Here is a 13,145-nt window from a genome sequence, read left to right as displayed (position 1 = left end):
ACAATTTTATCCCTGATGTCCTTACACAGCTGTCTGGCCTTGGCCATTGTGGAGAGGTTGGAGTCTATTTGATTGAGTGTGTGGATGGGTGTCTTTTATACAGGTAACGATTTCAAACAGGTGCAGTTAATACAGGTAATGAGTGGAGAACAGGAGGGATTCTTAAAGAAAAACTAACAGGTCTGTGAGAGCCGTAATTCTTACTGGTTGTAGGTGATCAAATATATATATACACACAGTGCCCTCAATTATTTTGGGGACAGTAAAGCATTTTTTTCTATACTCCAAAAGCTTGGATTTGAAATCAAACAATGACTATGAGGTTAAAGGTCAGACTGAGCTTTTCCTCCATTTTGTGTGATCTGTTTACAAATGACACTTTTTGTACTTTTTACAGGAGCAAAATCATTGGGACAAATGAACTTATATGTGTATAAAAGTAGTCAAAAGGACTGGGTAAGTTGAGCAGCGGGACAGGGTGGGTTGAGCAGCGGGACAGGGTAAGTTGAGCACAGGAGCAGCGGGACAGGGTAAGTTGAGCACGGGACAGGGTAAGTTGAGCAGAGGGACAGGGTAAGTTGAGCACGGGACAGGGTAAGTTGAGCAGCGGGACAGGGTAGGTTCAGCAGAGGGACAGGGTAGGTTGAGCAGCGGGACAGGGTAGGCTAAGCAGAGGGACAGGGTAAGTTGAGCAGCGGGACAGGGTAGGTGTAGCAGCGGGACAGGGGAGGGTTAAGCAGCGGGACAGGGGAGGGTTAACAAATTCAATGTGAAACGTGATAACTACAGTATCCATAACTAACATTGAAACAGTTCATCCATTCTTCTCTAATTAAAAATCTATCCCTAATTTCTGAATCATGCTTGTAACGTCAATAGGCTACATTGGCCTAAGCTTCTGAGGGGAGGGGCAGGTTGCATACACACATATTGGCAAAGATTTTCAGCTGGCAGGCAGACACTGGAATAAGTTTAAGTGACAGTGAGGGCTTTGCATAGGTGCCTTGTGGGACTTTTTGTGGGACTGAAAAAAATGCCCTGAATGCAAAATAACATTTTTTTTGTTGTTCCAGAACAATATAGATCACTTTTATTCCCAGTTCTGATTCTGTTCCTCCAAAAAAAAACATTTGTTTTTTCTCCCTGAACCGGCTCCAACCCCTGATTAGCCCACACAGCTACAAGGATGAACTTTCATTCTAGGTTTAGGACCTCATATTAAAGCTCAAAGAGACCCCAACTGATGTATGCAATCTAAAAATAATTTACTTTGGTTTAAATACAAGCATCATGAAACCTATAACACAATAAATTAATTTGACTTGGTGAAAATGTGTTCTTTGGACCTAACTTTTTCCATGTGGTTTCTTTCTTCACAGACTACACATTTGATCAAATTATTCATTTTGTGTATGTTTTCCATTGAAACAAATTGGCTCTATTTACCACTTTGGTCCAATTTACCACACTCTCACATATCCTGACATTCTTCAAAGCATATTGCTGATTGGTTGAAGGGGATCAAAGGACTGTCTTGAGTAAGGACTAAAGGACTGGGCAAATGGGCCGAGAAAACAATAAGTCGGTTCTATTCGAAATCATTGGGAAGTTCCTACCCCATTGAAGGGGGTTATGTAAGGGTTAAGGTGAGGGTTATGGTTAGGGTAAGGGTTAAGGTTAGGGGTCACCCCAATGATCCCGGATAGCACTGACGGAAAGAAATAGTGCCTATTATTTTACAGTTAATGTCCACTGTTCACATAATCCAATACATACATTTAGCGGTAAGAAATTATAAGGTTAACATTGAATAAGTGGTGGAAATGGTTGAGCAAGACATGATTGAGCAAGACGGTTTAGAGTATAGGAATTGTTAACAGGTGTATTTCAGAAAGTTTACTTGCGCAAAGTTTACTTGCGCAAATGATTCCACCTCCACCCAGTCTTCCATTTCCGTCCGAAACATTTTCCTTTGTAATTTGATAGTCGACCGTAATTCGTGTAATAAACTCACTTTTTAGGGAAGCCCAAAATGTTTTCGTGCAATTAAGCACAGTAGCCTTGAGGTGCCACATCACAAAATATGGAATTTATACGGAGGAAAATGAAGACTATTGTTTTTCTGAATGCACTGGCGACAGTTGTTTGGTGTGCCCCTTCGCTCTGCGACCCTGAAGACGAATTTCTAGGTAAGTAGGCCAACTCTTTGTTAATAATGATAATGCACATGGTGTGTTTTATGCATTGAAGGAAGTGATGGTGTTAGGGCTAGTTCTGAAATAAAAGTGCATGGTTCAGAAATATTTCATTATATCTCAGACAAGACATGCAAACTGTGATGCTTCTATTCACAATGTTTATTCACAAGCCAACCGTAACAACAATAAAAAAAATAACCTCGTGTCACAAATTAGTGCGAAATAAAGTGCTTATTTTTCTTCAGAGAATTATTATAGAACTGTGGGCTATAACGATTGAGGTAGATATTCATCACTAGTGAGGGGTGACCTGATCCAAAGAATGACAATTCTCAGCATTAATACGTTTTTACGGAAAGATAGACATTTGGGAGGAGAGATCGTGAAGCAAGATGAGAGGGTTAATAAAAAGCAGATTTTATAGTGTCACAATAACGCTGGTGATAAATGCGATTCTGCCATCTAGTGTTAAATGCATGACAGCAACTAACAATAGATTTGTCTTTCAGGTATCTTTTGCAAAGAACCAGAACCAGAACAACGTATGTACATTTTATTTTCTTCAATAAATCCTTCAACTCATGTAAATGTGATGTTTGTAAAGCCTTGGTGACAACATATGCTACGGTTATGATTTTAGGACCAACTCTGACTATTCTAAACCAATTGAAAGCATCCTAACATGTTGTGTGCATTGCACCACAGTTAGATAGTTTAGAACTTACTGTTCATACAGAAAGAATGCCTAAAGGACTGTACATTTATTCAATTTTTATCAAACCACAGGTTGAACAACCTATCACACTTTTGAAGATGAAGTTTTACTAAGTGATTAGGCTAAATGGGATATTATGGCCTTAAGGCCTCTCCGAGCTATCAAGTGTATTTTTGGATGATAAATGGCTGTATGAAATATTCACATTTTAATCTCCACTGATAATAGAAATATTTGAACTTGATCTTGTTCGGTACTGCAGAGAGGTAGCTAGCTATATGAGACAATAAAGATGTTTTAGTCCAAGGGGTGGATTCTTCATGCATACCCATATGACTTCTTAATAGCAGATTATGCTCATTTTCCATGCCAAGGATATGAGGAATGAGCCTTATTGTGTACTGAGCATCTTAGCAAGGTTTCTTAAACAAATTAACTTAGAACAAATGTAAAAGTACAAGAGAAAGAACAACCTGGCCAATACCCCTGAACATACTGATTTACAAGGGAGAGAACATATGGTCTCAAAGCAGCATCTTACAAGCAGGTTAACACTACGCCTACCTGAAAATGTTTTATAACCAACTTATTGTTCTATGAAAATGTTGCCACCCACCTTACAAAAGCACCCAAAGGTCTCACCGATGTTAATTGCAAAGATTTCATGAAATTATGAGACAATAAATTGTATTATAACACATTACATAATGATGAACCTATTGATATAACAGTATGTATTCTATACTTTGATGATTCAACACGGTAAGCCACATTCAGATCAGTCACTCACCATTATAATACTGAATTTGTCCTGCTCCTCGGTTGGCTCTTTCCTCTACTCAGCCAAGTGCATGGACATCATGATGAACTATTGCGACGACATGTCCTATACCCATACCGTGTTCCCCAACATCCTGGGCCACAGGACCCGCGAGGAGGCCGAGCTGGGCCCCGAGTACCTCCTCGTCAGTGTGGTCCACAACTTGCTCAATGGAGAGTGCACCCCGGACATCCGCATGCTAGGCTGTTCAGTGCTGGTGCCTCGCTGCGAGAAGGAGAAGGTTTGATGCTTACAAAGGATAATGTAATAATACAAATAAATCCAAGAAAATTGCACTCTATATATATATGTTGCCAACAATTTAATGGGTAAATCTAATAACCAACATTTTGGTAATGCAGCGCCTTCTTCAGTAAAAAATATATATATCCCACTTTCAATAATTGAATGACGTTTTTCTTTTATAATGTAAGGTGCTGAAGCCGTGCAGGAGTACGTGCGAGGCTGTGAGGAAGAACTGTTACCACGCCTTCGAGGGCATCGAGATGGCCTGGCCATACTTCCTGGACTGTGACCGCTTCTTTGTCAGTGACCAGGAGGGCTGTTACGACCCCCTGGAGGGCTTACGAGGTAACGGCCACAGTTTAACTGGTGTGTCATAAAAATTACTATCAATATATGATAGTGACAACAGTATGACACTAACTGTGCAGTATGATGTTGACTCAAATAATATTTTCATGCATAAAACAATCCCCTGAGTAAAATGTAAAACTAGAGAGAACCATGTGTGTCAACATTATTACAAGATTATGTCATAAAGAAAAATAACACCCAAACCCCTTTTAATAACAGAAGCATATTGAGTGGTAACTGAGAATGCAGTTTCTATCCAGATTAATGACAGTCACCTGGTTGCCACATTGCTCCTTGCGGCACACCTCAAGAATGTACTTAAACTATTTATAGGTCAATTCAAATGCCTTTTGACATTCACATTCACAGTTTTTTGATGATTGTATTATGCCACAATCCTCTCAACACATTTTTTAAATGAACCTTTATTTAACTAGGCAAGTCAGTTAACAACAAATTCTTATTTACAATGACGTTAACATATTTGTTTCTCCCTGTTCACCAGAGCATTAATATCTTTGCCACCTACAAGATATATTTGCTCCCTGTTTTAACAAGTCTATGAGTTCAGTCTAACGTGAGTTCAGTACAGTTTGTTTCTCCCTGTTCACCAGAGCATATGTTCACCAGAGCAGTGATCAGTCTAACAGTACAGTTTGTTTCTCCCTGTTCAGTTCAGTACAGTTTGTTTCTCCCTGTTCACCAGAGCAGTGATCAGTCTAACGTGAGTTCAGTACAGTTTGTTTCTCCCTGTTCACCAGAGCAGTGATCAGTCTAACGTGAGTTCAGTACAGTTTGTTTCTCCCTGTTCACCAGAGCAGTGATCAGTCTAACGTCAGTAAGTTTGTTTCTCCCTGTTCACCAGAGCAGTGAGTTCAGTTCAGTACAGTTTGTTTCTCCCTGTTCACCAGAGCAGTGATCAGTCTAACGTGAGTTCAGTACAGTTTGTTTCTCCCTGTTCACCAGAGCAGTGATCAGTCTAACGTGAGTTCAGTACAGTTTGTTTCTCCCTGTTCACCAGAGCAGTGATCAGTCTAACGTGAGTTCAGTACAGTTTGTTTCTCCATGAAGCTGCAAACAACCAACCATTCCAGCTGTGTGATTGTTCTGAGTGTTCATGAGTCCTCTCTTCCTGTGTACTCTCTCTCTCTCTCTTCCTGTTTATCTCTGCAGCTGCTCTATGCCACCATAAACAAGTCCTACAGGAGCCTATGCTGACACAATAACAGTTAATGTAGCCATTTTGCTGAAATAAATCATAGATATGCATATTACATATATGATATGGGTGTAGATATTCACACAGATGGTGGTACCACATTTTGCACAACAGCTTTTAGTGTAGCATGAAATCTGTTTCCAAAAATATCTTTGATTCTAACTGAAGTACAAGATGTCTGGCAAGCCTTGTAAGCTATGTAATTAATTCCATGCTGATATTTATTTTGAACAGATGTCTCTGGTCTTATGTTTCAACTTCATTCAGTTTCTTACCTTTTAGGTCTTGCACATTTCCCTAAAAGAGCACATTTATACAGTGGAGACGGGGACTTTTCCACTTTATGTAATTTCTCTGTCTGCTGACATTTTACAGGGCTCTACTCGACATGAGATGAAAGACTAAGGTCTCATTTAGTAATAAGGTATCTCGATATACACCCGATGAGGCGGTTTATTGACGCATGGTTACGCTTTCGATGTTAACTTTTCTAGGACACTGAGTCAAAAGTCACACTTGCTAGTTAATACAAAGTGTCGTGAACTGGCTTGGAACACTATTGACCTCTATATCTTTGGTTACACTTCATAATAACTTCCACAAATAAGACATTACACTTAACTGTTCATAGGTGCTTATAAATGCTTTTCAAATCATTATCATACAGTGTCACCATCTCTTGTTTATCCTAGCGATACAGGAACAAGGTAATACCCCTGAGAAGCCTCATACTGTCATCCAGTTTAGCTATCAGTCTAACGCCCAGATGAACAGCATCCTGAAGAAGACTGCAGCACGATGCCCTGAAATCGCCATGACCTACAGCATCGGCCGCAGTGTGGAGGGCAAAGACCTGCTAGTGATAGAGTTCTCAAACAACCCTGGAGTACATGAATTGCGTAAGTACTAATGGTCCTCGGTGCACGACAGTGTGAGTCCTGGGAATGCTATTTCTTAAACGCCGTCATATGTCTCTCAATGCTATTCAATTAGGGCCTGATTCCGATTTAGGAATTTACGCCATTCCTACGCACTTCAGTATTTGGTATTCAGATTTACCTTATTCAGCCGTGTAATGCACCATGCCGGTGCTACCTTGCACGCCCTGAATACATTTAATTAAACTGCTGAAAACCCAGATTTATAAATACTTATTTAGGTTTAGGAAAGTATTTATGAATCATGATTTGGTTTGGAGAGCCTTTACGCACAAAAGAAAGCAGTGGTTTGATTCATTCTGAAAATGGCCACTTTCAGTTCAACCCATGGTAATGTGGGAACATTGGCGGACATAGAATTAAAGTAGGGAGAATAGTGTACGATAGTAGGCTATACCCTCTGTTGGTTGAACTAACCATGGAACCGTGTACTGACACAGCCAAGTATTGCGCCATGCGTCGGGTTCAAACGGTCACGGCTTGGTCTGCGCTCCGCTCCATAACAATTTAATTTGCTTACATGTCATTTTTTGTATATTATCGACTGTTACTAATGATTCTTAGCAACAACCACACGGCCATGACCGAGGAAGCAAAGGGAAATGATACAATGAAATTAAATGGAATTATAAGGTAGGCTAAACTAACTGGGAACTAACAGTAAATTGGCAGTTGAATATGTGTTGTTATTAGGCATACTGACGGTCGATACTGATAGTGGCTAATTATTAACATGATAGAAATAGGAGACAGAGAAAGCCGGAGTAGGCTATAATTAAGACATTCGGGATTGCCCATCCTTGCAAGTTAAACGACTACAATTTAAACTCTGCATAATGGCACAGCATTTCATAAACTTTACTGTGGTAAAGTTGATATGTTGATATGCTTCAGTTTGCTGCCATATGACTGGTTTCACATTTATCTCCAGCGATTATAAGGTAAAGTAGACCTAAAACAAGTGTCATTTAGCCTATATTTACAATACCCTTATCCAAACGGATTACTCATTTATCTAGCTCTTATCAAGTTGTAAATTACAGTGCCTGGAGAATGGTGTTATATAAATCAAAAATATTCAATAGATGCTTCTTCCACTTGAAACAGGTAGGTTCGCTGGACTTTAGTCATGGTTTCCTCACACGTAAAGATAGTGGAATTATTCTTTTTTTGTGTTCATTTTATCAGTTAAATTGACTGAGAATAGTTACAGGGGAGAGGAATGAACCAATAGGAAGCTGGGGATGGTTAGGTGACCATGATGGTATAAGGGCCAGATTGGGAATTTAGCCAGGACACCAGGGTAAACACCCCTACTCTTACGATGTGTCATGGGATCTTTAGTGACCACAGAGAGTAAGGACACCCATTTAATGTCCCATCTGAAAGACAGCACCCTACACAGGGAAATGTCCTCAATCACTGCCCTGGGGCATTGGGATCTTTTTCTAGGCCAGACAAAAGAGTGCCTCCTACTGGCCCACCAACACCACTTCCAGCAGCATCTGGTCTCCCATCCAGGGACCAATCAGGACCAACGCTGCTTAGTTTCAGAAGGAAACCAGCAGTGGGATGCAGGGTCAGAATATGGCGTTTCTGTACACACCTCCGCCACACTGTCAATTATTCGAGCTCCACCCCAAACAAATAGCGGGTGAATACAAATGCTATTCTAATGCTTAAGTTCAAGGTCAGAATGCACAGAGAGAAAAGTGCATCAAAAGGGGATTATGTTCCATTCCCGCACACTTAACACGGGTCAGAATCGGGCCCTTAATTATTATCTCGCCTATGTCCACAGTTCAACCAGGGACAATGTAACTTTTCTAAATGTTACACATGATAGTAAGCTGCTGTCTTGGTTAAGTCTCCATGGAAAACAGATCATTCATCTCTTTGGTTGAATACATTTAAAAGAAGTCCCTATCCGGTCATCTTATATCAACAGTTGAACCGGAGATGAAGTACATAGGAAACATGCATGGGAACGAGGTGCTGGGTCGTCAGCTGTTGATCTACCTGGCCCAGTACCTGTGTTCAGAGTACCTGCTGGGGAACCGGCGCATCCAGACCCTGATCAACACCACGCGTATCCACATCCTGCCCTCCATGAACCCCGACGGTTACGAGCTCGCTGCCGCCGAGCTCCAGGACACCATCGACCCTGAGAACGAGGAGGTAGGTTGAATCAACGTTGTTTGACACGTCATTTTAATATTTTGTTATTTTATCACTGTGTAAAACGAATTGCATTTGCCAGAAAGGTATTAATGTACCGTATGTAATCAGTTCCCCAGCTTTAAAAAAGATTCAACAACAGGCCTCAATATTTGGTTTAAACTATCGCTGATTTCATGTTACTTGACAGCGAAGATCCTACAGTATGCTTTGACATGTCTGCTTTGACTCACATACCAACCTGACTACCACTGTATGAACCCAACAGGCTCAGAACTACAACAGCTGGACCCTGGGTCGAGGCAATGCCCAGAACATTGACCTGAACAGGAACTTCCCTGACCTGACTACGATCGTTTACAGCCGGCGCAGACACAGACGTTTCCGTAGCAACCACATCCCAATCCCAGACGCTTACTGGTTTGGTAAGGTACAGTATGAATTCCTAGCCATCCATGCTTGCATTTCGTGTGGGATTTTATACTTGCGGATAATAATACATTCATCAAATATTGTGCAATGATGACTGCTTTCAATGTCATTTGGATTTACATTTACATTTTTTTAACCTTTATTTAACTAGGCAAGTCAGTTAAGAACAAATTATTATTTACAATGACGGCCTACCAAAAGGCAAAAGGCCTCCTGCGGGGACGGGGGCTGGGTTAAAAAAAATTAAAATGGAAAATATAGGACAAAACACACATCACAGCGAGAGACAACACCACATAAAGAGAGACCTAAGACAACAACATAGCATGGCAGCAACACAACATGACAACAACATGGTAGCAGCACAACATGGTAGCAGCACAAAACATGGTACAAACATTATTGGGCACAGACACAGCACAAAGGGCAAGGTAGAGACAACAATACGTCACGCAAAGCAGCCACAACGGTCAGTAAGAGTTTCCATGATTGAGTCTTTGAATGAAGAGATTGAGATAAAACTGTCCAGTTTGAGTATTTGTTGCAGCTCGTTCCAGTCACTAGCTGCAGCGAACTGAAATGAGGAGCGACCCAGGGATGTGTGTGCTTTGGGGACCTTTAACAGAATGTGACTGGCAGAACAGGTGTTGAATGTGTAGGATGAGGGCTGCAGTAGATATCATAGATAAAGGGGAGTGAGGCCTAAGAGGATTTTATAAATAAGCATCAACCAGTGGGTATTGCGATGGGTATACAGAGATGATCAGTTTACAGAGGAGTATAGAGTGCAGTGATGTGTCCTATAAGGAGCATTGGTGGCAAATCTGATGTCCAAATGGTAAAGAACATCTAGCCGCTCGAGAGCACCCTTACCTGCCGATTTATAAATCATGTCTCGGTAATCTAGCACGGGTAGGATGGTCATCTGAATCAGGGTTAGTTTGGCAGCTAGGGTGAAAGAGGAGTGATTACGATAGAGGAAACCAAGTCTACATTTAACTTTAGCCTGCAGCTTTGATATGTGCTGAGAGAAGGACTGTACCGTCTAGCCATATTCCCAAGTACTTGTATGAAGTGACTACCTCAATCTCTGTTTCATTTATCTTCAATGTTAAATATCAAAGTTTGAATTGAGTTTTGATTACCAATCATCAAGTTTTAATTGAGAAGTTGACGATTGGTCATTGTTGTTAACCGGCACCTGATTGTACCCTGTTATGCCATCATTTCCAAAACCCTGTGTTTTATTGATGTGCCCAATAAAACTGTTGACTGTAATTGATATGCTTGTCTTTATGTGTGTCATAATGCAGGTAGCTCCAGAGACATACGCAGTCATGAAGTGGATCAGATCCTTTCCCTTTGTGCTCTCAGCTAACTTCCACGGAGGGGAGTTGTTGGTGTCCTACCCCTACGACCTCTCCAAACACCCACTGGAGCAGAAGATGTTCTCCCCCACGCCAGATGAACAGGTAAGCGGGACTGACAGCAACATGTACATTCAATAGGACAACAGCACTCTCCAAAATGGATTGCACTCTATGATCTGAAGTGTGTCTGTTGCAGAGAGAAGGCCCATTGATTGTTCATGCTCTACATATGTAAAGATGAATTGTATTTTTATTTCCTCGACAGTCATCATGTAACATACATGTAACATATCAAATTTGAAGGTAAACAAAACTACCCATTATATTTTTTATGAATAAGACAAAGATAATATATTGTATTTTTGGCTACAGGTATTCAAGCAGATAGCGAGAACATATGCAGATGCCCATGCCACCATGTCAGAAGGAAACTCTGGAAGGTGTGAGAACTTTGGCAGCATCGGCCAGGACGGCATCATAAATGGAGCATGGTGGTACAGCTTTGCAGGTGGTAAGTTTAAAATAAATAAAAAAACGGTCAAATTAAAAACAGTCCAGGACTGTTGAAGTGACGATATAGCGAGCGGGTGGCTGGTGGCACCTTCGTTTGGGAGGACGGACTCATATCAACGGCTGTAATAGAATGGTATCGATCCATTCATTCCATCACAGCTGTCATTATCAAATCAAAGTTTCCTGGTCACGTACACAGTTTAGCAGGTCTTACAGCGGTGCAGCGAAATGCTGATGTCACTAGCTCCCACCTATGCGGTCAAATGATGTCAAACAGCTAGAATGTAAAGCAAGAAATCAAGAATGGCAAGAAACAACTGTTCTTATGAACCTTCCTCCTGTGATTGAAATAGCTGATGCAGGCTCAACGAACATAATAGGCAAGTTATATTATGAACTATGATCGCCACCTGGTGGCGCTCTTAGTTATTGTCACTAGTTCAATTATGAAGATGGTGGTTTGTAGTTTCTATCACTGGTACGTTGTTCTTCCTGTCATGTGATCAGGTATGCAGGACTTCAACTACCTCCACACTAACTGTTTTGAGGTGACGGTGGAGTTGGGCTGTGATAAGTTCCCAGCTGAGGAGGAGTTATACACTGGCTGGAAGGATAACAAAGAGGCTCTGCTCACATTCATGGAGTCGGTGAGAGACTTTAAAGCCAGCATTTCATTCCAAAACATCACTCCCTTTCACAAATCTGAGACGAGTTCTCCACTAACCCTGCGTCTCAATGTTTACCAGGTCCACCGTGGAATAAAGGGAATAGTAAAGGATGAGGACGGGAATGGAATCAAAGGGGCAAGGATATCTGTCAGAGGAATAAGGCATGACATCACCACAGGTAAAGTCAGCCTCTTCGATTGGTAATTTTTACTAGAAAATGTCAGTATGATTCTGGGTGGTAAGCATTTGAAAAAAAAAACGTCCTCACACTCTCTCTAGCTGAAAACGGAGACTACTGGCGCTTGCTAACCGCTGGCATCCACATCCTGACTGCGTCTGCACCAGGCTACACCAGAGCCATGAAAAAGATCCACCTCCCGGCACGCATGCAGAAAGCAGGCCGGGTGGACTTTGTCCTGCAGAAGGCTGTGGTGGAGCCTGACATGGAGGAGGACTATAGAATCCCGTCCATGGGGACCTATGAGCACTTCGACCCCTACAACCAGTTTGAGCGCTACACCATTAGCGAGCAGAACCAGAACGGAGAGGAGGGGCAGGAGAAACCGTGGTGGTGGAGTTACTTTAGCCACGCCCATGGCTCCACCCCCACCTGGCTTCTCAGAAACTAGCTCCTCCCCTGAATATACATAGAATCCTCTATGGCTCCCACTATAGCCTCCTTTCTCAACTCTGGTCCCCGATCAAGGGTTGCACATACCTCCTACAGGTCAATACCAGCACACCTAATTCAATTAATCAAGGGCTTGATGATTAGTTCAATCACGTGTGCTTATATAAGGGTGGAACAAAAATGTGCAGGACACTGCCCTACATGATCAAAGACGGGTTACTATTTAAGTTGAATATGATTTACATAATGCTATCATACAAGTGTCACATTTTAGCATTACCATTATTATCCATTGCTGCAAACCTGTCATCACTGAAGCAAAATATAAAATAGCTAGTTGTTCATGATAGCAATATGTAATCTTAATAAGTCATAGTTCATGTAAAGTGTTTTCTCCTAAAGCTAGCCTCCATTTTACACGTTTTTGCCTTGTTAAACTGCTTCACTTTATGACCATAATGCAATACAGGAAGGTTGAAAAGCTTCGACGATTTGTCTCTCCACCCGCACATATCTGTACTTGTTTACAATAAAACATTATTAAAGAACATTCATTTGTTACTATTACTGCTGTTAATGGAGCCCCACCCTACTGAAACTTTGTTAAAGAGAAGCGTTCTTAATGTGTGTGGTGCTTCCTAGTTCAATTTGACCTCACTTGCGGAGTTACACTTTACTTCATGATAATACGGTGAAGTATCTTCTTCTCAGATAGTGGCCGTTATACTTTACAATAATTGTCCCTGAAATGTGTTCACATGGTAGTAAATGGGAAATTTGTGTGACCGTCGTCCCTTCAAAATATGTAATGAAACAGATTGGCCAAAAGATGGCATCCTAATTCCATTCGTTTTCGCCCATGTTAC

The 13,145-nt window shown here is 41.3% G+C and overlaps 1 protein-coding gene across 1 annotated transcript; it reads left to right on the top strand.

Annotated features, from left to right (window-relative positions):
• The first annotated feature begins 1,934 nt into the window (after window positions 1-1,934).
• LOC135516374 (carboxypeptidase Z-like) lies at window positions 1,935-12,856 on the top strand. Its single transcript, XM_064940640.1, has 12 exons — window positions 1,935-2,189; window positions 2,708-2,740; window positions 3,757-3,974; window positions 4,168-4,324; window positions 6,242-6,448; window positions 8,436-8,665; window positions 8,934-9,095; window positions 10,411-10,569; window positions 10,840-10,978; window positions 11,488-11,627; window positions 11,727-11,826; window positions 11,928-12,856. Exons 1-12 carry the CDS (start codon window positions 2,084-2,086, stop codon window positions 12,275-12,277), a joined length of 2,001 nt encoding a protein of 666 aa, XP_064796712.1. The 5' UTR covers window positions 1,935-2,083; the 3' UTR covers window positions 12,278-12,856.
• Window positions 12,857-13,145: the final 289 nt, after the last annotated feature.

The sequence above is a fragment of the Oncorhynchus masou genome, chromosome 27 (genome assembly GCF_036934945.1).
Source record: "Oncorhynchus masou masou isolate Uvic2021 chromosome 27, UVic_Omas_1.1, whole genome shotgun sequence".
NCBI classification, from domain to species: Eukaryota; Metazoa; Chordata; class Actinopteri; order Salmoniformes; family Salmonidae; genus Oncorhynchus; species Oncorhynchus masou.
Note: the sequence above shows the minus strand (reverse complement) of the source record. Positions and strands in the feature narration are given on the sequence as shown.

Bases quoted from the DNA above. Each gene is read 5' to 3' on its own strand.
- LOC135516374 (XM_064940640.1), top strand. From the start codon at position 2,084: ATGGAATTTATACGGAGGAAAATGAAGACTATTGTTTTTCTGAATGCA. The intron at 3,975-4,167 runs GTTTGATGCTTA...TTATAATGTAAG, and splicing joins CTCGCTGCGAGAAGGAGAAG to GTGCTGAAGCCGTGCAGGAG. The intron at 11,827-11,927 runs GTAAAGTCAGCC...CACTCTCTCTAG, and splicing joins AAGGCATGACATCACCACAG to CTGAAAACGGAGACTACTGG.